Source organism: Podarcis vaucheri, assembly GCF_965113315.1.
Source record: "Podarcis vaucheri genome assembly, chromosome: 17".
Classification (NCBI taxonomy): Eukaryota; Metazoa; Chordata; class Lepidosauria; order Squamata; family Lacertidae; genus Podarcis; species Podarcis vaucheri.
Genome location: NC_138755.1, coordinates 11,991,010 through 12,015,779, shown reverse-complemented (window position 1 = coordinate 12,015,779; position 24,770 = coordinate 11,991,010). Strand labels below are relative to the sequence as shown.

Here is a 24,770-nt window from a genome sequence, read left to right as displayed (position 1 = left end):
TTGATTTCATGTGATTGGTCGGTTAATAAAAAATTATTCTTAAACAAATGTCATGTTGGCTCGCAATAAGACCTTCCTCACCCATGACCTGATTATGGATGAGGAGGCTTATCTGGTCTATATAAATAAGACTTGGGCTGGTGAACAGGCACCAGTTGGTGTCACTCAGTTGTACCCACCAGGTACTTGACCCACCAGGCACACTTGAGGATTGGGGAGCGGGAGTTGCTGTGGTCTATAGAGATTTGAGGGAGCGGGTGGCACTGAGGTCTAAACCACTGAGCCTCTTGGGTTTGCCGATCGGAAGCTCAGCGGTTCAAATCTGTGCAACAGGGTGAGTTCCTGTTGCTCTGTCCCAGCTCCTGCCAACCTAGCAGTTCGAAAGTGTACCAGTGCAAGCAGATAAATAGGTACTGCTGCGGCGGGAAGCTTAACAGCATTTCCATGCGCTCTGGCTTCCGTCACAGTGTTCCGTTGCACCAGAAGCGGTTTAGTCATTCTGGCCACATGACCCGGAAAGCTGTCTGTGGAAAAACGTCGGCTGACTCTGCCTGAAAAGTGAGATGAGCACCGCAACCCCATAGTTGCCTTTGACTGGACTTAACTGCATAGGGGACTTTGACATTTATCTTTTTAAAAATAGAGACTCTCTCTCTCCAGGCTCTTTGTCCAGCTGGCAGGGATCTAGTGTGTGTTGGGACAGATTTGGGATTCTGCTGGTTTACGACCCACCTCGCTGTCCAGCAGTCTGCCTGCCTGAGCTCAGAGGCGGAGCTAGCTGCTCTGGCACCCAGAGTGGCACACATGCTGTGTATCTGGGGGCAGAGCCATGGGGGAGGGGCACGCGTCCCAGGGGGGCGGAGTGAGATGCCCATGGGGTGTGTGTGGAGCAAGATGCTCATGGCAGACAGCTTCCGGGGGGGGGGGGTAGGGAGCTGCGCCCCTTTGCCAGCAGCCTTCCTCCCTTCCCTCTTCCTTTTGACAGCTCTGGGGAGGCTTCCCCTCCCCCAGGAAGCAGTCCGGGAGCATGGGGCAATGGTGCGCCACTCACCCGTGACTTCCAAGCCTCCCCGAGCTGTCAAAACTAAGGGGGAAGGGGCAAAGGCCACTGGCAAGGCGGCGCAGCTCCATCCCTTCCCCGACGGCTTGGGGTAGGCTTGGGAGTCACAGGCGGACTCACAATTTCATGACTGCCTCTTAACACTGGCGGAGGAACAGTATTGAGGAGGGAGCAGACCGCCCCCGGTACCACTATTCTAGTAGGGTGCCATCGCTGCATCCCCCTGGATATGTGCTGCACACCACCCCACGTGCGACCGGGCGCCAGGCCCCCACAAGTGGCGCATCACGCCCCCAGAACACACGCCACACCCCTGCAGGTGGCATGCCACGTCCCTGGGGGCACCAGCCACGCCCCCGCCTGCTCTCCGCCCCCGATATCGGAGCATGCAGCTTTGCCATGGCCTCTTAAGATAGTTCAGAAATTTCTCTTAAGATAGTTCAGCCCGACTGCACTGGCTGCCAATTATTTTCTGAGGCAGACGTGTGGCTCATCTTTACATGCTGAAGGCTAAGGTGAACCTGATTTTGGTTTGACTCCCTTCTTGTTGTCTGAATTGATCAAAAATATTTTCAGAGGTTTAGGAATGGGAAGTCCTTCACTGTGCAGAACTGGTTATGCTACTGTCCACTTCTTTCTCCCTGTGATGCCTGCGAGGCTTTGCTTTACACTAATGAGCACATCATCTTACGTCAGAGATAATAAAACCGGGATGTCATCAGTCTGCATGCCATCGGTCCTGGGGTTGGTGTGTATGATGGGCTGATGCGATATGGCACCATATGGTGCAATCAGGAGTATGAAATGCAACGTTGCCAAATGAAATCATGTACACAATGTGGACTGGGTCGTTTATACATGACCATCTTCGTATCTCCTCAACAGGAGCCAGTCAACAAATTTTATTATCATAGTTGTGTTCAGCACCTTGAAATTAGAAAAAGAGAGAGGCTGTTTTCATTTCAGAGGCATTTTGTGTATTGTGAAATTTAGGAAGTTCCACTACTTTCTAACTAAGACAGGTTTTACTGCCTATGCAATTTTCTGAAGTCCATGAACACGACCTTTAATGAGTTCATAAGTAAACTATGTTTTATTTTCCAAGCTTGTGGTCTCCTTGGGGAAGAAGGAAACTTTAGAAAGGTTTTTCCCCCCCAATGGGGACATTTTGGAATTCACTTTAGAGAGCAACCTATATTTCCATGCTTTACTTTGCTGCGCATTTTGTGATCTCGACTGGAGATCTCTCACCAAAGAGTGCTTGCCCCAAGCCTAGATCTTAGAATCCAGGAATTTTCCTTTTTATACAGTGCTATGAATTTGTGGTGTACACATAATAGTTTTCTTTCTCTTAAGGCCAACTGACAAGAAAACAGTACAACTTATGTGATTAGAATACCATTTATGAATATGTATCTAATCCAAATGATTCAAGTTTTCTTTCCAAATAGAATGGTTCACAATGGTGGTTGGTATTTGCAATGCAGGAGGCAGATTCCAGGACGATTCCTCCATCCCCATCCTTACGCAGACATCTTTCCCATGTTATTTTTGGCTTTCTGCATGGAATTGCAAAAGACAAGAGATCCCGTTATCACAGTAATAATAATAATAATAATAATTATTATTATTATTATTATTATTATTATTTATTTATACCCCGCCCATCAAACATTAAAAGCTTCCCGAAAGAGGGCTGCCTTCAGATGTCTTCTGAAAGCCTAGTAGTTGTTGTTCTCTTTGACATCTGGTGGGAGGGTGTTCCACAGGGAAGGCGCCACTACCGAGAAGGCCCTCTGCCTGGTTCCCTGTAACTTGGCTTCTCACAGTGAGGGAACTGCCAGAAGGCCCTCGGTGCTGGACCTCAGTGTCCGGGTAGAACGATGGGGGTGGAGACGCTCACAGCAAGATGTGGGGGCCTCGGCCCATGGAGAAAACCCACAAAAGGTTGCAGTTGTATTCCTCTGGACCCTGCTCCTGGTCATTTAACAAAAACCTCATCTGCCAATGTTTTCAAATGATAATGTTCCTACTCTCCAGGCCATAGGTGATAACTGCCCTGGGACCTCTGGGTAGAGGGTAGTACATAAAATCCTTATAATCTCCAATACAACATGGGCTGGAAGGTCCATCTTGCATATGTATTAAATAGAGCTAAAGCCCTTTCATTTGCGCTACTGCGTTTTTTTCTTTTCAGATGGGGCTTTCCATATTCCATCAGTGTTAAAAGTTTTCAAGGCAAAGGTGATTGCAACAATAGCATATGCAATCCCAATATGGGGGTCCTTTGTTAATCTAACCCAATTGGAGGTAATCCAAAACCAACTGCTAAGAAGGTTGCTAAAACTACCCAGGTGTGTAGGCAAGACAGCTATACGACTTGAACTAAATGTGACATCTCTAGAAACCACACTATGGAAATGCATCCTCTGTTACTGGTTGGCATTATGGCATAAACTCCCAAATCTCCACCTGATACAGTGTCTCTGGAGAGATGACTTCCCTAGCCCTTGGGCAAAAATAATACATGGGAAACTTGTGTCCTTAGGACTATCCCCATCTGAACTACTAAAATTGGATTTAATTTCTGCCAAGAGAATTATAACTCACAGATTAGAGGAGATCGATTTACAATTTAATATTGCGACAGGTGGTGGCACCTGTTCGCCGATAAACCTTGGCTTAACACCACCAACGAAACTCCCAGCTTATTTAACTACCTTATCTGTGGTGATGCACAGGTATGCCTTTATAAAGGCTAGATTCAATGTTTTCCCATCAAATGTGTTGGGTAACAGACTCTCCAACGGACAGATCTCACTCCTCTGTGACTGTAAAAGTGGATCTATAGAATCGTTATATCATATAATCTTCTGTTGTCCATTACATTTGGCTTCACGGTCTAAGTTTCTGGCCCCATATTTATCGAGAATTGCTGACAGACCTCAGGAAGCCCAAATAATATACTTATTAAACGACGAAGACTCAAGTAGATCCCTTGCAGTCGCTAGATACCTGATTAATGTCTTATTTCATAAGAGGAGAAATGGATCACTGTATGACTCTGACAGCTTAGCCAAACTTAAGAACCACCAATAAGTGCCAGAACTAAGACGCATATCCCCGAGGGATTTGAATTACGGTTGACATAAAGGGAGCTTATTGTATATAGTGTTTACTTAATTGAAGTAAAATTGGTTTTATATGGGTTTTTTAACTTGGAACTGTTTAAATTGTTTGTTTATGGATAAATCTTGATGTATTGTTTTAGATATGGGCCAATGGCCGTAATAAATCAAATCAATCAATAATATCAGCAAATCAGCAGGAAGATGTCAGTGTCAGATTCAGTTGGATGCTGGAGGGGTCTCAGGTCTGAACTAGCTAAAATTATCAGTGTTCATGGAGACTTCTGCCTGAGGCCTGGGGCTACCTTTGAAGGTGTCCCAGAAACTACAACTAATCCAGAATGTGGCAGCTAGACTGGTGACTGGGAGTGGCCGCTGAGACCATATAACACTGGTCCTGAAAATCTTCATTGGCTCCCAGTATGTTTCCGAGCACAATTCAAAGTGTTGGTGCTGACCTTTAAAGCTCCTGGGACACGAGCCAGCCCCACCCCTGCCTGCTCTTTGTCCCCCGGAGCTGGAGCATGAAGCTCCGCCACTGCCTTAGATGTGTCTACTCATGAGTAAACACCACTGAATTCAATAAAGCTTATGACCTCCCAGGTAAGTGTGCAGAGGACTAATTATCTTACCTTTTCCATATCTTCTTATATACAGAGATCTGTGGATGAAAAGAAATGCTGTCAGTGAATGAGCAAGATGTGGGATTGGGTCCAGGGAACAGAACAAGTTAAGGATGATGATGATGATGATGATTATGTTCCTTATGGGCCATGCTCCACAGCCAACAATAGACTGGCTCTCAGATATCAGTAGGGTTTCTCTTTTTTAAAGGATCTATAATGCTTATCTACATGTGGAGAAAACCTTCTCTTGATAAAACCTCAAGGGCCGCTTTTCTCCACATGAACCAACCTGGATCCTGCAATCATCATGTGAGGCCTTTCTTCATGTGCTTCTTCCACAAAAGGTCTGGAAGGTGGCAACACAAGAACAGACTTTTTCTGCAGTGGCTCCCCATTTTGCGGGCATTCTCCCCAGGGAGGATTGGCTGGAACCACCCTTATATCTATTTAGGCACTGGGCAAAAACATTCCCCTTCAGCCAGGCCTTGGGCTGATGAACAGTCTATGTCCTTTTACATGTGTTTGTGGGAGGGATGGCTTATGGGTGGGGTTTTTTTTGTTATTTTTCTCCTTTTTATTATGTATTTTTGTGTTTTTATATTGTATTTTTATACTGTGAACTGAGATCTTCAAATTTAATAAATCCTAATAATGTAAGAAAGTACTTCCTGATGTTTAGTTGGAATCCCCTTTCTTGTAATTGGAATCCACTAGTTCAAAAGCTAGCCTCCAGAGCAGGAGAAATAATAATAATAATAATAATAATAATAATAATAATAATAATAATTTATTTGTAACCTTGCCCATCTGGCTGGGTTTCCCCAGCCCAGGAGACATTTGAAGAGGACTATCCCATCCTCTCTCGATCTCTTCTGCTCCAGGCTAAACACACCCAACTCCCTCAACTGTTCCTTATCAGGCTTCATATCCAGATTCTAATAATACCTGGTGATCTCTAGAGTCCAAGCGGCTAGAATCATCATCACCATACCTTCAAACCAGGGTGGAGAAAATCTTAAGCATTAATTGCCCTTACTATTTTCGGATACATAGGCGATTGCTTCTGGATCGAATTGCAAATCTGTGGCCAAAGTTTTAAATTTTTCTTTCACTTCATCTGACACAGTCTGTTCCCTGCCTTAAGACACAAACAAGGAGTTGGCATTGAGAATCAGCATCATAGTCCAGGAGGATAGATCATAGAATGGTACTGTTGGGGTCATCTAGTCTCCTGCAATGCAGGAATCTCAGATAAAGGATCCATGACAGAGGGCCATCCAACCTCTGCTTAAAAACTCCTAAGGAAGGAGAGTCCACCACCTCCTGAGGGAGTCCATTCCACTGTTGGACAGCTCTCACTGTCAGAAAATACTTCTGGATGTTTAGTCCAAATCTCCTTCCTTGTAACTTGAATCTATTAAATTGAGTCCTACCCTCCTTTCGATATTTGAATATGACTATCATATATTCTCTCAGTCTCTTTTCCAAGCAAAAATAAACACTCCCTCAACCACTCCTCATAAGGCTTGGTTTGCATTCCTTTGATCATCTTGGTTGCCCTCCTCTGCACACATTCCAGCTTGTCAATATCCTCCTTAAATTGTGGCAACCAGAACGGGACGCTGTATTCCAGGTGTGGTTGGACCAAGGCAGAATAGAGTGGTCCTGTGACTTCTTTGGATCTGGACACAATACTTCTGCTGATGCAGCTGAGATTTGCATTAGCTCTTTTTTGCTGCTTCATCACGCTGTTAAATATCTTAACAAATACCTCTTGTGTGACTTCTTCCCTCCCCGTCCACTGTTTAAGAACAGTTTCAGAAGGAGGAGGTTTGAAATCAAAAACCAGAAGCCTGGGCAGTGTTCCTTCTCCATTCTGAATTGTCCCATCCTGATGCAACCCTCAGGGGCTTGTGAGGCACATTTGTTGTTGACGTTTTATCGTGATGGTCCAATTATTCTGACAAATCTAGCTGTGGGGTGGTGGTGGATTACTCTATTGGCAATTAGTGGTGGTGTTTACATATCCCTAGACCAGGCATAGGAAACCTTCGGCCCTCCAGATGTTTAGGCCTACAACTCCCATGATCCCTAGGTAACAGGACCTGTGGTCAGGGATGATGGGAACTGTAGTCCAAAACATCTGGAGGGCTGAAGGTTGCCTATGCCTACCTTACACAAACTGGGAGGATGGGTGAGATTTTCAAAAGCTGACATTGTAGCCAAGGGCACCCAAAGAAGCTCCGGACATACCATAGAGCTGTAGCATGCCCATATGCTCCATTAGGAAGTGGATGATATGGTAAGTCTCATAATCTGTATCCACAATGTGTACTGTAGTCTTCTCATCTGTTGAAAAAAGAGCCGCCAAAGATCCATTAACAGTCATGAGAGTCACACAGATGCAAAATAAAGGATGTGTGTGTTTTGATGGAGATAATGGAGAAACCTATTAAACTTACCTTCAGTATCAAATTCGGCCCGCTTTATAGGGTATAGAACAACTCTTCTACGCCGACAATCTCCATTTCTGGAAAGAAAGGCAGGGTTGTCAAGTTGCTTCCCCACCCAATCAGCACGCCCCCCTCCCCCAATCTCTGCACAAGATTTCAAAGGGGTTCCAGGTGCTCAGCCAGGGCCATGTTTCCTCTGAGAATCAAGTTGTAGTGCCTTTAGGAAATATGGTTTCATCTGTCCCAGCCTGCCAAGATGGTCCTGACCTTTGCACCCCTTCCCAGCACCCCCCCAAAAAAGAACAAATTTTCCTGTGACATCATCTCCATCAGCAGCTTGGAGCTGGCCAGTCCTGCAGTTCTGTGAGGGCCATTGCCCAGTTTCAGAAGAAGAGGGAGCAACTGGAAGCTGCCCAATAGACATTCAGAATCTCAGCTGATGAAATTGACTTTCGGGGATCAGGGATGCAGCTTAGGCCGGACCCCTGGGTGTACGACCTAGCCTCCCTGCTGAAAGAGGCAGGGGTAGGTAGGCAACAGGCCAAGCCTCAGGACCCTTCCCTTTATACTGTGAAGGTAGATAATGATCATAGCAGTGGATGCAGACTTACTTAGGAACATCAATTTTGAGGACCAGTTCTCCATTCTTTTGGGGCTCCATTAAATAGCCATAGACTTCTCTCGTCTGTTTGTCATACTGTACTGTTGCAATAGGAAACCACTTACCAGTGAGCTACAAAGAAGAGGTTTGTTTGTGTGTTATTGAGAAAGACATTTTAATAAATATTGTAGACTGGTAGCTAAAGTAGCATAGTGGTCTCAGACTTCCCACTCTGGGCCCCTCTTTCAGAATGGAATTTTTTTCAAGCCACATCAAGTTGTTTATTATTATTATTATTATTATTATTATTATTATTATTGATAAGAAATACATTGCAAAATGAAAAGAAGCAACTCCTAGCAGTGCTTGATTAATAACACAGAACACAACTACTTTATAAGTACAGTAGCACCTTAGTTCTCAAACTTAATCAGTTCCTGGAGTCTGTCGCCTCCCGAAACTGTTTGAAAACCAAGGAGCGGCTTCTGATTGGCTGCAGGAGCTTCCTGCAGTCGAGCAGAAGCTGCATCAGATGTTCGGCTTCCGAAAAACGTTCGCAAACTGGAACACGTATTTCCAGGTTTGCAGCGTTCAGGAGCCAAAACGTATGAGTACCAAGGCGTTCGAGAACTAAGGTACAGCTGTATAAAACAATGCTATATATACATACTACACTGAAATGTTTAAATGTTTCTTTATTGGTCCTTGATTCTTCCTGCTAAACTTGCCATCCTCTGCTGCCACACCAGTGTAGCACAACACAGCCTTGGAGAACCACTGGGTTAGGGCATGGGAGAGACCAGGGTTTGAATTCCGGTTCAGCCATGAAGCTCACAGTCACTGCCTCTCAGCCCAATCTACCCCATAGGGTTGTTGTGGGGATGAAATGAGGAAGGGGAGAACCAGGTAAATCACCTTGCGCTCCATGGAGAAACAGGTGGGTTATAAAGAGGGCACAGTCAGCTTGCAAAGTCTGTAATCAGGTGAACAAGGCCATGCAAGCTCAATTATTGCTAAATTGGTCACCATCCCTAGTTATAAGTGAAGGAGAGAAATGTTCCCATTACCTTCTTTAGATTCAAGTCTGGCATCATCGGAATGGGTACAGGAACCTCGTACTTTGGAACTGCTGAGCAGGTGCCAGCAAACACAATAGTAATCAGCACAATGTTCATCCTTGCAAGGCTTTGCAGCAGGTCAGGAATGTCTGTACCTTCTGCAGAGACCTCGGTTCTTCAAGCGATGCCTGGATTTATATCCCTCTGCTTATGTCCCCAAATTTCATCTAAGCCAGTACAGTCCTGCAATTAAAAGAGGTCGTGGGGTGTTTGAGAGAGAGAACCAGGTGATTTTCAGAACTAATTGTTATCCGTGGTGAGTACATTTTCTAAAAACCCTGGAACACTCTGCCGATCGATGATTGTTCTGAAGGACTCCAAGGCCTGTGGCCTCCCCTGTTAGTTGTGGGTGGTGGTTTATGGTGAACTTCACCACCAACGGAGGCCTGGGCTGTGATCAAAAGGAGCCAAGAGCCAGTTTTAACTAATGTTAGAATAAGGTTTGCACCTCCAGACCACATTCCTCACCTGGAACATCCCTGGGGCAGGTGTTGTGGGAACAAAGGAAATTCAAGTTGCGTTGGCCTCTCCTTTTGGAGATAGCAGGGGTCCATCTGCTCCAAACCCCCAGGACTAATCTTTTGTTGTTGAAATCATGTCTTGTTATGGGCATAGAGACCCATCCAAGTTAAAATACAGTACAGTGGTACCTTGTTTCTCAAACGCCTTGGTACTCAAACAACTTGGAACCCGGGGTGCCACCAGGTGGCGCGTTGGAAGATGGCTGACAATAACATCTCTCTGACCCATACAAGGTAATTAAGGGGCTGCTATGGGAAGTATGCAGTCTTCCTACCCCCCTAGGAGACGGGGGCGTTGCCTTTGCCAGCGGTGTTCACAATGCACCCCCTGATCCGAGAGATGGGGGTGCCGAACACTTGGCACAAGCCCTCGGTGAAGTCAGATCTTCCTGACGCCGATTCCAATAAGCGCATGCTGGTTAGCTTCAGCTCGGAATTATAATTGGAAACATATGATTGGAATGAAGCTGAAGCACATACATCAAGTAATGTTCGAGGATAAGACTGCTGATTTATGGATCTCTGTGACCGGGAGTGACGGATGGATAAGTAAATCTTCTGATGAATCACCACTAGGAGACTGTATGTTTGGAATGAAGGGGGGGGGTGGAGGAAAAAACTTTTTTTTTCTTTGCACGATGTGATATTAATAACCCTTCACCCCAGATAGAAATAAGATCATTGCGTTTTTATTAATCACAATCAGGAATTCAAGAACTGTGTGGGATGGATTATAACAGGAGAGAGGATTGGTGAACGGTGAGAAAGAAGAAATTTTTTATGATGCAGTTAAAAAATGGCATCTCGCCAAGACAGGCTTGCTGGAGAAAGAAGGACAGGGGGAGGAGAATCAGGATCGTTCGAAAGAGAAGGAATGTTGGAACGCAAGCTTGACCTGACAGAGCCCCCTGATTCATTTGATTTATTTGGCAAGCCTGAGAAAAGTAAAGGACAGACCGAAGATTAATTTTTTATGGAAGCGTTGAACAGAGGCTGTCCCTGAGTGATATGATCTTTGGAAGTATAAAACCCACACAAAGGATGCCTGTTTTCAATCGGCTTGTGAAAATTACCAGAGATCGCAAAGAAAGGAATATACGATAACAACAAGAAGAGAAAGAAAGTAATAAAGGACTATCTAGATTGAACTGGATAGAATTGTCTAATTAAAGCAGTAATATAAGTTGATGTTTGGACTCGTTCGGAGTTTTGGACTCGTGCGGAGCTTGATGTATGGGTACCCCCAACAAAATTTAAAATTTGGCTGTATAATTTGGAACTAATGTGATTTGGATAATGTGATGTGATTGGCCTGTTAATAAAAATTATTTTTTAAAAAACAAAACAAACAACTTGGAACCCAAACACCGCAAACCTGGAAGTAAGTGTCCCAGTTTGCAAACTTTTTTCAGAAGGCGAACGTGCTCCATTTTGAGTGTTACGCTTCCGATTTGAGTGCCACACTTCCGTTTTGAGTGTTATGCTGAGGTCTGTTTGTCTTTGTTATTTATTTTGCATTTTTGTTTTTTAGGCTCTTTTTTGGTTTTTGTGACTGTGTGGAACCCAGTTCAGCTACTGATTGATTGATTGATTGATTGATTGTGTGACTGCAGTACATTGTTTATTGCTTTCATTTTATGGATCAATGGTCTCGTTAGATAGTAAAATCCATGTTAAATTGCTGTTTAAGGGCTTGTTTTTAAAAGTCTGGAACGGATTAATCCATTTTGCATTACTTTCTATGGGAAAGTGTGCCTTGGTTTTGGAACGTTTTGGTTTTGGAACGGACTTCCGGAACGGATTAAGTTTGAGAACCAAGGTACCACTGTATGGAGTAAAAATTACAGTACCTGAAACGATAGTGTTTTTCTAATTTTACTATTACAGTCAAGCCAGTTGATCTCTTACATGCAAGGCAATTAGGAAACAGTTAGATTCCTGCTCAGTGGTCCTCACAGCACACCTTGAGTCTGAATTGCTCCCCTATGTCAGTCACCACTCCTGGCCAACTTTTGTTATTGCTGCTGATCTGTGCACCAGTCAGGGTCAGTCTTCTTCTTCAAGCAGGTCTGACAGACTGTTTTTGTTTATTTTCTGAGAGCATTTGTTCCAGGCTTTTCAACAAGAACAACAAAAATGGTTCCCAGAGCAGCTTGCATACTATCAGTTAAGATAAGGCAGCCCTGGTCCCTGCAGGCTTACAATCTAAAAAAAAGAATGTGATGCACAAGAGGAAAGGCGCAGGGGCAGAAAAGGAGGGTAGTAATACTTTGGCACCAATTTGGAGGCCTTCTGCCTGGTTCCCTGTAAACTCTCTTCTTGCAGTTAGGGAACCAGCAGCAGACCCTCAGAGGAGGACCTCAGTGTCCGGTCTGAACAATGGAGGTGGAGACGCTCCTTCAGGTATACTGAGCCAAGGCATTTAGGGCTTTAAAGGTCAGCACCAACACTTTGAATTGTGCTCGGAAAGGTACTGGGAACCAATGAAGATCCTTTATGACCAGTTTTATATAGTCTCGGCTGTCACTCCCGGCCACCAGTCTAGCTGCAGCATTCTGGATTAGTTGTAGTTTCCGGGTCACCTTCAAAGGTAGTCCCATGTCGAGAGCGTTGCAGTAGTCCAAGTGGGAGATAACCAGAGCATGTACCACTTCTGGTGAAACAGTGTGCAGGCAGGTAGGGTCTCAGCCAGCATACCAGGTGGAGCTGGTAGACAGTTGCCCTGGACACAGAATTGACCTGCACTTCCATGGACAGCTGTGAGTCCAAAATTACTCCCAGGCTGTAAACCTGGTCCTTCAGGGGCACAGTTTCCCCATTCAGGACCAGGGAGTCCCCCACACCCTCTGTCCCCCCAAAACAATACTTCTGTCTTATCTTGTCAGGATTCAACCTCAATATGGCTCGGGGTAGGCTTGGGAGTCATGGGTGGGCAGCTCACCCAATGTCACCTCCCTCAGTGTTGACACCTGGGGTGGTCCACCCACCCCCCGCCCTCTTTCCTTCACCCCTGCCTGAGCTGACACAGCTGGTTTCAGAGGTGGTGTTGAGGATTGCGGGTTTTGATGAACTTCAATATCCATGGCTCAGAATTTCATGGCTGCCTCTTAAGATAGTTGAGAAATTTCAGCTGGTGCAGACTTTGGTGACTTGAATTCTGACTGGGGCAAGATGGTTGAGCATATTGTACCAATCCGGGCCCGACTGCACTGGCTGCCAATTATTTTCTGAGGCAGACGTGTGGCTCATTCTTACATGCTGAAGGCTGAGAAGAACCTGACTTCGGTTTGCCTCCCTTCTCGTCATCTGAATTCATCAAAAATACAGTGGTACCTCTGGATGCAAACAGAATCCATTCCGGAGCCCCGTTCGCATCTTGAAGAGAACTCAATCCGTGTCTGCGTGTGCGCAGGTTGCAATTCGCCATTTCTGCGCATGACGTCATTTTGAGCGTCTGCGCATGTGCGAGTGGCAAAACCCAGAAGTAACAAGTTCCGTTACTTCCAGGTAGCCGCGGACCACAACCCGAAAACTCTCAACCTGAAGCAATTTCAACCCAAGGTATGACTATACTTTCAGAGGTTTGGGAATGGGCAGGGACGGAGAAACGGGGGCGATGGGGGCAGGACACCCCGGGTGTCACTACTGGGGGGTGACAAAATGGCAGGCAGCACTCATTGTGGGGCTGCAGCGTGCCTGAGCCGCGCGTCTCTCTTGGGAGTGATGACTGCCCGCAGGTTCCGCACTGCCCCAGACAGTCCGCCATCGGCCTCCTCCTCAGCTGTAGATCGCTGAGTGGGAGGAGGCAGGCAGGCAGGCTTCTCGGAGGCCCAGCGGAGCGTCCTGCCCTGGCTGGCCCCGCCCTGCCCTGTGGGTGACTGGCCCCACCACTGGGCGCAGGGCATGTACGCCAGGTGCCTGATTGGCTTGCTCCGCCGCTGGGAATGGGAAGTCCTTCACTGTGCAGAACTGGTTATGCTACTGTCCATTTCTTTTGCCCTGTCTTTTGCCCTATCTCTTACGTCAGAGATAATAAAGCCAAGATGTCATGACTCAACTGCAGGTCATTGGTCCTGGGGTTGGTGTGTATGATGCAATATGACACCGTATGGTGCAATCAGGAGTATGAAATGCAACATTGCCAAATGAAACCATGTACACAATGTGGACTGGGTCGTTTATACATGACCATCTTCGTATCTCCTCAACAGGAGCCAGTCAACAAATTTTATTATCATAGTTGTGTTCAGCACCTTGAAATTAGAAAAAGAGAGAGGCTGTTTCATTTCAGAGGCATTTTGTGAATTGTGAAATTTAGGAAGTTCCACTACTTTCTAACTAAGACAGGTTTTACTGCCTATGCAATTTTCTGAAGTCCATGAACATGACCTTTAATGAGTTTATAAGTAAACTACCATATGTTTTATTTTCCAAGCTTGTGGTCTCCTTGGGGAAGAAGGAAACTTTAGAAAGGTTTCCCTCCCCCCCAATGGGGACATTTTGGAAATCACTGTAGAGAGCATATTTTAAAGGTCCAACAACCTATATTTCCATGATTTACTTTGCTGCGTATTTTGTGATCTTGACTGGAGTTCTGTCACCAAAGAGTGCTTGCCCCAAACCGGGATGTCAGAATCCAGGAATTTTCCTTTTTATATAGTGCTATGAATTTGGGGTGTACACATAATAGTTTTCCCCCCTCTTAGGCCAACAGAAGAGAAAACAGTACCACTTATGTGATTAGAATACCATTTATGAATATGTATCTAATCCAAATGATTCAGGTTTTCTTTCCAAATGGAATGGTTCACGATGGTAGTTGGTATTTGCAATGCAGGAGGCAGATTCCAGGACGATTCCTCCATCCCCATCCTCACGCAGACATCTTTCCCATGTTATTTTTGGCTTTCTGCATGGAATTGCAAAAGACAAGAGATCCCGTTATCACAGCAAGAGGTGGGGGCCTCGGCCCATGGAGAAAACCCACAAAGGTTGCAGTTGTATTCCTCTGGACCCTCCTGGTATAGGGTGGTATATAAAATCAATTAATAATAATAATATCAGCAAATCAGCAGGAAGGTGTCAATGTCAGAATGAGTTGGATGCTGGAGGGCTCTGTGCCGCCTTCCATTCCCACCAAATTCAGTAAAGCTTATGACCTCCCAGGTAAGTGTGCAGAGGACTAATTATCGTACCTTTTTCAGATCTTCTTATGCACAGAGCTCTGTGGATGAAAAGAAATGCAGTTAATGAGTGAGCAAGGTGTGGGATTGGGTCCAGGGCACAGAACAAGATCAGGATTATTATTATTTTGTTCCATAGCCAACAATAGACTGGCTCTCAGATATCAGTAGGGTTTTCTCTTTTTTAAAGTCTCCATAATGCTTATCTACATTTGGGGAAAACCTTCTCTTGATAAAACCTCAAGGGCCGCTTTTCTCCACATGAACCAACCTGGATCCTGCAATCATCATGTGAGGCCTTTCTTCATGTGCTTCTTCCACAAAAGGCCTGGAAGGTGGCAACACAAGAACGGACTTTTTCTGCAGTGGCTCCCCATTTTGCGGGCATTCTCCCCAGGGAGGATTGCCTGGAACCACCCTTATATCTATTTAGGCACTGGGCAAAAACATTCCCCTTCAGCCAGGCCTTGGGCTGATGAACAGCCTATGTCCTTTTACATGTGTTTGTGGGAGAGATGGCTTATAGAGTGAGCCAGTATGGTGTAGTGGTTAAGAGCGGTAGTCTCGTAATCTGGGGAACCGGGTTCGTGTCTCCGCTCCTCCACATGCAGCTGCTGGGTGACCTTGGGCCAGTCACACTTCTCTGAAGTCTCTCAGCCCTCACCTCACAGTGTGTTTGCTGTGGGGGAGGAAGGGAAAGGAGAATGTGAGCCGCTTTGAGACTCCTTAAAAGGGAGTGAAAGGCGGGATATCAAATCCAAACTCTTCTTCTTCTTCTTCTTCTTCTTCTTCTTCTTCTTCTTCTTCTTCTTCTTCTTCTTCTTCTTCTTATGGCAGGGGTGAGCAAGGTTTATCTTGCCTGGGCCGGATCGGTCCCATGGAGAGCTATCTGTGGGTTGGATTCTGCATGCACGTGAGCGGGCACAGCCATGATTTTCAGCGTCTGCATCTGCGCAGATGTGATTTCCGGCATCTGTGCATGCGCAGACGCGATTTACAGCACCATGGAAGTGAGTCCCTGCGCTGCGCCGGTTTAGCGAGTGGGCAGCTTGGTTCGGGGGTGGGTCGTGGGCCGGTCAAACAACCTCCACGGGCTGCTTCTGGCCCATGGGCCTTAGGTTTCTGACTTATGGGCTTATGGGTTTGTTTTGTTATTGTTCTCCTTTTTATTATGTATTTTTATGTTTTTATATTGTATTTTTATACAGTGGTACCTTGGGTTAAGAACTTAATTTGTTCTGGAGGTCTATTCTTAACCTGAAACTGTTCTTAACCTGAAGCACCACTTTAGCTAATGCGGCCTCCCGCTGCTGCCGTGTGATTTCTGTTCTCATCCTGAAGCAAAGTTCTTAACCCGAGGTACTATTTCTGGGTTAGCGGAGTCTGTAACCTGAAGTGTCTATAACCTTAGGTACCACTGTACTGCAAACTGTCCCGAGATCTTCAAATTTAATAAATCATAATAATGTAAGAAAGTAGTTCCTGATGTTTAGTTGGAACCCCCTGTCTTGTAATTGAAATCCACTGGTTCAGAAGCTAGCCTCCAGAGCAGGAGAAAACAAGCTAGCTCCATCTTCCATGTGACAGCCCAGGAGACATTTGAAGAGGACTATCCCATCCTTCTTCAATCTCCTCTGCTCCAGGCTAAACACCACCCAATTCCCTCAGCTGTTCCTTATCAGGCTTCATATCCAGATTCTAATAATACCTGGTGATCTCTAGAGTCCAAGCGGCTAGCATCATCATCACCATACCTTCAAACCAGGGCGGAGAAAATCTTAAGCATTAATTGCCCTTACCAGTTTCGGATACATAGATGATTGCATCTGGATCGAATTGCATATCTTTGGCCAAAGTTTTAAATTTTTCTTTCACTTCATCTGACACAGTCAGTTCCCTGCCTTAAGACACAAACAAGGAGTTGGCATTGAGAATCAGCATCATAGTCCAGGAGGATAGATCATAGAATGGTACAGTGGGGGTCATCTAGTCCCCTGCAATGCAGGAATCTCAGATAAAGTATCTATGACAGATGGCCATCCTACCTCTGCTTAAAAACTTCTAAGGAAGGAGAGTCCACAACCTCCTGAGGGAGTCCGTTCCACTGCCGAACAGCTCTCACTGTCAGAAAATACCGCATTTTTCGCTCTATAAGACGCACCAGACCACAAGATGCACCTAGTTTTTGGAGGAGGAAAGCAAGAAAAAAAATATTCTGAATCTCAGAAGCCAGAACAGCAAGAGGGATCACTGCACAGTGAAAGCAGCAATCCCTCTTGCTGTTCTGGCTTCTGGGATAGCTGCGCAGCCTGCATTCGCTCCATAAGCCCCAGACACATTTCCCCTTACTTTTTAGGAGGGAAAAAGTGAGTCTTATAGAGCGAAAAATACGGTACTTCCGGATGTTTAGTCCGAATCTCTTTTCTTGTAACTTGAAGCCATTGTTTTTGAGAACTACCTTCCAGAGCAGGACGAAACAAGCGTGCTCCCTCTTCCATGAGACAGCCCTTAAGATATTTGAATATGACTATCATCTCTCAGTCTCCTCTTTACCAGGCTAAAGATACCCAGCTCCCTCAACTATTCCTCATAAGGCTTGGTTTCCACACCCTGTTTATCATCTTGTTTGCCCTCCTCTGCACACATTCCAGCTTGTCAATATCCTCCTTAAATTGTGGCACCCAGAACTGGACGCTGTATTCCACGTGTGGCTGGACCAAGGCAGAATGGAGTGGTCCTGTGACTTCTTTGGATCTGGACACAATACTTCTGCTGATGCAGCTGAGATTTGCATTAGATCTTTTTTGCTGCTGCATCACGCTGTTAAGTATCTTAACAAATACCTCTTGCCTGACTCCTTCCCTTCCACCCTTTTTTAAAGAACAGCTTCAGAAGGAGGAGGTTTGAAATCAAAAACCAGAAGCCTGGGCAGTGTTCCTTCTCCATTCTGAATTGTCCCATCCTGATGCAACCTTCAGGGGTTTGTGAGGCACATTTGCACAGAGCATGCCAACCAGCACTTTAAGCTACTCTGCCTCGCAGGGTTGCCGTGGGGACGAAAATTTGAATTGCCAGTAAAGGTAAAGGGACCCCTGACCATTAGGTCCAGTCACAGACGACTCTGGGGTTGTGGCGTCATCTCGTTTTAATGGCCTAAGGAGCCGGCGTACAGCTTCTGGGTCAAGTGGCCAGTATGACTAAGCCGCTTCTGGCGAACCAGAGCAGAGCACAGAAATGCTGTTTACCTTCCCGCTGGAGCAGTGCATATTTATCTGAACTGCTGGGTTGGCAGGAGCTGGGACTGAGCAACAGGCGCTCAGCCTGTCGCAGGGATTCAAACCACTGACCTTCTGATCGGCAAGCCGTAGGCTCTGTGGTTTAAATTGCCAGTAGATGGTGGCAAATTTGTTGCTGACATTTTATCAAGATGCTCAAAGTATTCTGACAAATCTAGTGGCGGGGGTGGGGGTGGATTACTCTATTGGCAATTAGTGGTGGTATTTACATCTCCTTAGACAAACTGGGAGGAAGGGCAAAATTTTCAAAAGATGGGCACAACAGGTGTGCCCATCATAACCTATGGCACCCAAACAAACTCCCACGGGCCAGTCTCCAGACATACCAAAGAGCTGTAGCATGCCTGAACGCACTGTTCTGAAGAGGATGGTATGGTAAGTCTCATAATCTGTATCCACGAAGTGTACTGTTGTCCACCCATCTATTGAAAAAGAGCCGCAAAAGATCCATTAACAGGCATGGGAGTCACTTCCACAGATGCAAAAGAAAGGTGTGGGGGGGGGGTAGAGAAAGCACTTTTTCACTCAGCCCATAGTTAAACTATGGAACTCACTGCCCCAAGAGAGATTTGTGGAGGAGGAGAGGGCTATCAATGGCTGTGCCTCCACAGTTGGAGGAAGAAATGCTTCTGAATACCAGTTGCAGGAAACCACAAGAGGGGAGAGTTAATTAAGGAAACATTACTGCAGTTTGGAGACAGAGGAAATACCTACATTGGCTCCCAGTACGTTTCCAAGCACAATTCAAAGTGTTGGTGCTGACCTTTAAAGCCCTAAACGGCCTCAGTCCAGTATATCTGAAGGAGCATCTCCACCCCCATCGTTCAGCCCGGAAACTGAGATCCAGCTCTGAGGGCCTTCTGGCGGTTCCCTCACTGCGGGAAGTGGGGTTACAGGGAACCAGGCAGAGGGCCTTCTTGGTAGTGGCGCCCGCCCTGTGGAACGCCCTCCCATCAGATGTCAAGGAAATCAACAACTCTCTGACTTTTAGAAGGCATCTGAAGGCAGCCTTGTTTAGGGAAGTTTTTCATATTTGATGTTGCCGCTTTTTTACTATTAATATTCTGTTGGGAGCCGCCCAGAGTGGTTGGGGAAACCCGACCAGATGGGCGGGGTATACATAATTGAGAGAAGCCAAATATTCCATTCAGGCCCTTCTAGCTCTCAGGAGAAATCCATCTAACTCAATCCAGAAAGGAAGAGAAATCTGCTTCCATTTCTGGTAGCAAACTTGGAAAGTTGCTCTCCCAGGTTCGCTGGAGCTTGAGGGCAGGGGGTGGGGTGTGTGGCTTGGATGGAGATAATGGAGAAATCTATTATACTTACCTGCACTTTCGAATTCGTCCTGCTTTACAGGGCGTACAACAATTGTTTTACTCAGACATTGCCCATCCCTGGAAAGAAAGGCAGGGTGGTGAAGTTGCTACCCCCCCAATTCAGCACACACACCCCAATCTCAGCACAATATTTCAAAGGGGTTCCAGGTTCTCAGCCAGGACCGTGTTTCCTCTGAGAATCACGCTGTATTGCCTTTAAGAAATATGGTTTAATTACACATATTTACACCTGAGTGTAAATTTACACCTGAGCTTGAATGAACTTTATTACGGTCACAGACCAGGATTAAAAAAGCATATAGATAAAATAGCAGTTAGGATTTTTTGACCGATAATTGTTAGGGCAAATGAGGACAAGGAAACAGGCATAAAACATCCTAATAAAATACAAGATTAAACACAGATAATGGATGGATAAAAAACTAATAATTAAAACAGATAACGAGCTAAAAACCAACAAAGACACACAGTTAAAACAACTGTAAGAGCATAAGAGCTAAAAGACTCGCAGATAAAACAACTATAAGAGGCTGCAGAGTAGAAGATGCAGAGTAGAAGCCTCTTAAATAGAGTTTAGATGGAGTTAAAATGAGTTTAGATGGAGGAGTTGCAAATCTGACCACACCGTCATCTCAGGAGGAGGCTTGTTCCCCACAGTGGGGCAACATTGGAATCCAAGGCATCCTCCTAGGCCTCTGTCCCAGCCTGCCAACATGGCCCTGACCTTTCCACTCCTTCCCCTTCCCAGCACCCCCCCCAAAAAAGAACAAATTTTTCTGTGACATTATCCCCATCAGCAGCTTGGAGTTGGCCAGTCCTGGAGTTTGGGGGGGGGCATTGCCCAGTTTCAGAAGAAGAGGGAGCAACTGGAAGCTGCCCAATAGACATTCAGAATCTCAGCTGATGTAACTGACTTTCGGGGACCAGGGATACAGCTAAGGTTGGACCTCAGACAAAATGACCGCTCCCCACATTAACTGGGGGGTGGCTTTTGCGTGGTTGGGCACAGTGCCCCCCCAGGACTACAGTGGTACCTCAGGTTACATACCCTTCAGGTTACATACGCTTCAGGTTACAGACTCCGTTAAACCAGAAATAGTGCTTCAGGTTAAGAACTTTGCTTCAGGATGAGAACAGAAATTGTGTGGCAGCGGCGCAACAGCAGCAGGAGGTCCCATTAGTTAAAGTGGTGCTTCAGGTTAAGAACAGTTTCAGGTTAAGAACGGACCTCCGGAACGAATTAAGTATGTAACCAGAGGTACCACTGTACTAGACCCCCCGGCAAGGTAGTTGGCTTCACCGCTCCCCCCCCCCAAGCTGGATACCTGGAGGTTCCCGCCTAGCCTCGTCAATCAGCCAATCCTGGCTGGGGGGGGGGCACGTTGCCAAGGGAATTGCCCAGGTATAGTTAGGACCGCCCACACTCACAATAGACGGTGTAACTTACCTGTTGGTCCTCCTGAACTTCTCCCACCCTGCCGTCCCTCAATTTATGCCTTCTTTCGCAGTTTAATCTTCTTCTTTACAGCTATGCAGGCGCCACTGCGGTCCTAGATGGTCACCGTTGAGGGACCGGGAAGGAATTCCCCTGCATTGGCAGGTTTCGCCTTCCCCGTAGCAAAACGTCACAACTTTGTATGCCTTGGGCGGAATCCTTTAGTCTATCTTCCCTCAATTGGGGGTGGAGGCGTGAAGCGGTGACCCACGCCCCCCCTGTGCCGGAAATTTCAGGGTTCCCCGTTAAAGGAGTTATTTTGAGGGGAGACACTGGCCATAGGCCAATGGGTTGTCAGTGCTCTCCCCTACGACGCGGCGAAATGGGGAGTGGGCTCTCTGCTTGAACAGACGTTCTCCAGAGTCTGCCCAATCCCCACACACTTTGGATAACCCTGATGTTCCCCAGATCCCCGGCTGGGGACTGGGAGGGATAAACGCCCAATGCCTAAGCCAAGGTCTTCCTACATCTGAGAATTTAATAAAATTGTAGCCAATTTTAATCCCATAACATGTTGTCAGGTGTCATTATTCCTCCCGGGGGATGCCTGGGGCTTGGGGGGGGGGGTCTCTGCCTGTCCAGGTAAAGTCCTGGGTATACGACCTAGCCTCCCTGCTGAAAGCCTCAGGACCCTTCCCCTTATTCTGTGCTGCGTGAAGGGAGATCATGATCACAGCAACGGAAGCAGACTTACCATTGATAATAAATGTTGAAGGCCAGTCCTCCATCCTCTCGGGGCTCCATTGAATAGCCAAAGAATGGTCTCTTTTGTTTGCTATACTGTACCATTGCAATAGGAAACCACTTACCAGCGAGCTACAAAGAAGATGTTTGTTTGTGTGTTACTGTTTTTGTGTTGTTGAGAAAGACATTTCTATATATATTGTAGGCTGGTAGCTAAAGTGGCGTAGTGGTCTCAGGCTTTCCACTCTGGGCCACACTTTCAGAATGAAAATTTGCTCAAGCCGCATCAAGTTTGTTTTTTTAATTGATAAGAAATACATCGCAAAACAAAAAGAGGCAACTCCTAGCAGTGCTTGATTACTAACACAGAACACAACTACTTTATAAGTACAGTAGCACCTTGGTTCTTGAACTTAATCCGTTCCTGGAGTCCGTTCAAGTCCCAAAACCGTTCGGAAACCAAGGAGAGGTTTCTGATTGGCTGCAGGAGCTTCCTGCAGTCAAGTGGAAGCCACGCCAGATGTTCGGCTTCCAAAAACGTTCACAAACCGGAACACTTATTTCCGGGTTTGCAGCATTCAGGAGCCAAAACCTATGAGTACCAAGGCGTTTGAGAACTAAGGTATGGCCATATAAAACAATGCTACATAGGAACATGACTCGTTCCCAAAATATTCTTAGAGTAGTTGGGTGCCACTCCACACGCTGCCGAGCAGGTTCCAGGCACTCACCTAGGGTTTGTGCTCCTTAGGAGAACTGAAGATGCTGTGAAAATATGATTTATTCACATATTTACTCCTTCAGTCTGCATGGAGGGAGTCCAGATCTTACAGCATGATCATTTCAAGAGGGGCTTGTGCCCCACAGGGGCGCAGCCCTAGAGTCCAAGGCATCTCCCCAAGCCAGCCTTCCCAAGATGGAGACCACTCTTTCTTCTTCCTTCTTCTTCCCAGAAAACCCTGCTAAAAACTCTCTTTCCCTGTCACCTCACACCCAGTTACCCTGGCAAACCCTCCAAACGCCCAGTCTCTGTTCACACCTCAGGGCAAGGCAGGAGGACATTGCTTTTGCATCGCCAATGACTCTCAATGGCCCTGATATGCTTGGCCAGGTCATTTTGCATAGGCTAGCTCAGGAATCTCTTTACAGCTTGTAGTTCTCCCTTCACATCCCAAATAATCAAAATCCCACCATTTATTAGTTTCTAGGGTTTGGGGGGTCCCCCCCAATCTATAACAATATAATTATAAACGAGCCTCTTACATATGTACCTTACATATGTTTACAAACTCAGTGAGAGGTGTGAGCTTGCATTTGTTTGGTAATCTCATTTTTATTAGGTGTAACATGAGACAAACAAACTCTTATTTCGTCAACACAAAGAAGCACTTCTCTTTTCTGAACTTTCGTATTTGTCAGAGTTGAAAATGTCAGTGTTTCTTAGTACAGAAAGTATTGATCTGATGTGTAGTGATCTTTCCTATTCTGATTAGTTCAAGAGGGTTCTAGAAGGTTCCTTCTCTTTGTGAAAGAAACCGGCAGAAGGTTTTTGTTTGGCTTATTCCTTCAGAGAAGCTGAGCACAGCTGGTTGAAACTGGTTCTGTTATCCTTTTGTCAAGATAATACTGACCATAATAGTAAGACCAGGAGGAGTCTGCGCTTCACTCGTTTTCTCTTTTCTATCTGTTTAGTACAGTATGGTGTTCTGTATGCTGTAGTGTTAATGTTTAGACTTATTATAAGTTTGTAAGTTTTATTTTAAGTGCTGCAACTGGATTTTTTTAATGGACTGTGCCAATCCTGAATGTTCTGTTCCGTTATGCTTATTTTCCTTCAGCACCAGTAAAGCTCTGCTGGATGAAGTACGATTGCCTCTGGTCTATTTTTTTGGAAACTTTGCTATGTTTCTAAGTGTTTTCCTCCTCCGGTGCTGGCACAACAGAAAAAATATATTTTGGAGATCTATAGAGTAGCCAAAACTCTTGAAGAGAGGTGTGGATACTGTTTTTGGTTTTATATTCTCTCTCTCTCCCACACAAACACTACACTGAAATGTTTCTTTGTTGGTCCTTGATTCTTCCTGCTAAACTTGCCATCCTCTCCTGCCACACCAGTGTAGCACAACACAGCCTTGGAGAACCACTGGGTTAGGGCATGGGAGAGACCAGGGTTTGAATTCCTGTTCAGCCATGAAGCTCACTGTCACTGCCTCTCAGCCCAATCTACCTCATAGGGTTGTTGTGGGGATGAAATGAGGAAGGGGAGAACCAGGTAAATCACCTTGCGCTCCATGGAGAAACAGGTGGGTTATAAAGAGGGCACAGTCAGCTTGCAAAGTCTGTAAGCAGGTGAACAAGGCCGTGCAAGCTCGATTATTGCTAAATTTGTCACCATCCCTAGTTATAAGTGAAGGAGAAAAATGTTGCTGTTTACCTTCTTTAGATCCAAGTCTGGCACGATCGGAATGGGTACAGGAACCTTGTACTTAGGAAATGCTGAGCAGGTGCCAGCAAACACAATAAGAATCAGCACAATGTGCATCCTTGCAAGGCTTTGCAGCAGGTCAGGAATGTCTGCAACTTCTGCAGAGACCTTGGCTCTTCAAGCGATGCCTGGATTTATATCCCTCTGCTTATGTCCCCAAATTTCATCTAATGCAGTACAGCCCTGCCATTAAAAGAGGTCATGGGGTGTTTGAGAGAGAGAACCAGGTGATTTTCAGAACTAATTGTTATCCGTGGTGAGTACATTTTCTAAAAACCCGGGAACACTCTGCCCATCGATGCTTGTTCTGAAGGACTCCAAGGCCTGTGGCCTCCCCTGTTAGTTGTGGGTGGTGGTTTATGGTGAACTTCACCACCAACAGAGGCCTGGGCTGTGATCAAAAGGAGCCAAGAGGCAGTTTTAACTAATGTTAGAATAAGGTTTGTACCTCCAGACCACATTCCTCACCTGGAACATCCCTGGAAGAAGCATTGTGGGAACAAAGGAAATTCAAATTGTGTTGGCCTTTCTATTGCCTCCCCCCCCCTGCCTCTGCTGCTGCTTGTCCTCTTCATGGAGTAAAAATGACCAACCCCTGAAACGATAGTGTTTTTCTAATTTTACTATTAAAGTCAAGGCAGTTGATCTCTTACATGCAAGGCAATTAGGAAACAGCTAGATGCCTGCTCAGTGGTCCTCACAGCGCACCCTGAGTCATGTGGGGAAGGGGAGAGATGTGGAATTTAGATTAGTCACATTACCAGTGAGACCATCAAACTGGTA

General features: G+C 45.9%; 1 protein-coding gene across 3 annotated transcripts; it reads right to left on the bottom strand.

Moving 5' to 3' along the window:
- Positions 1 to 2,442: 2,442 nt before the first annotated feature.
- LOC309522060 (prostaglandin-H2 D-isomerase-like) lies at positions 2,443 to 24,247 on the bottom strand. 3 transcript variants are annotated; one of them, XM_082205276.1, is made up of 7 exons: positions 23,937 to 24,247; positions 21,513 to 21,634; positions 19,313 to 19,380; positions 18,313 to 18,408; positions 16,490 to 16,591; positions 4,821 to 4,849; positions 2,443 to 2,619 (listed from the first exon to the last, which is right to left on the bottom strand). In XM_082205276.1, the coding sequence occupies exons 1-6, from the start codon at positions 24,042 to 24,044 to the stop codon at positions 4,836 to 4,838; spliced, it is 510 nt and encodes a 169-aa protein (XP_082061402.1). In that variant the 5' UTR covers positions 24,045 to 24,247; the 3' UTR covers positions 2,443 to 2,619; positions 4,821 to 4,835. The 3 variants fall into 3 exon arrangements, with proteins under 3 accessions (XP_082061402.1, XP_082061401.1, XP_082061400.1); XM_082205275.1 differs by lacking the exon at positions 16,490 to 16,591 and adding an exon at positions 5,851 to 5,952 and having other exon boundaries at positions 23,937 to 24,200; XM_082205274.1 differs by lacking the exons at positions 16,490 to 16,591; positions 18,313 to 18,408; positions 19,313 to 19,380; positions 21,513 to 21,634; positions 23,937 to 24,247 and adding exons at positions 5,851 to 5,952; positions 7,068 to 7,163; positions 7,277 to 7,344; positions 7,879 to 8,000; positions 8,936 to 9,135.
- Between the last annotated feature and the right edge of the window lie 523 nt (positions 24,248 to 24,770).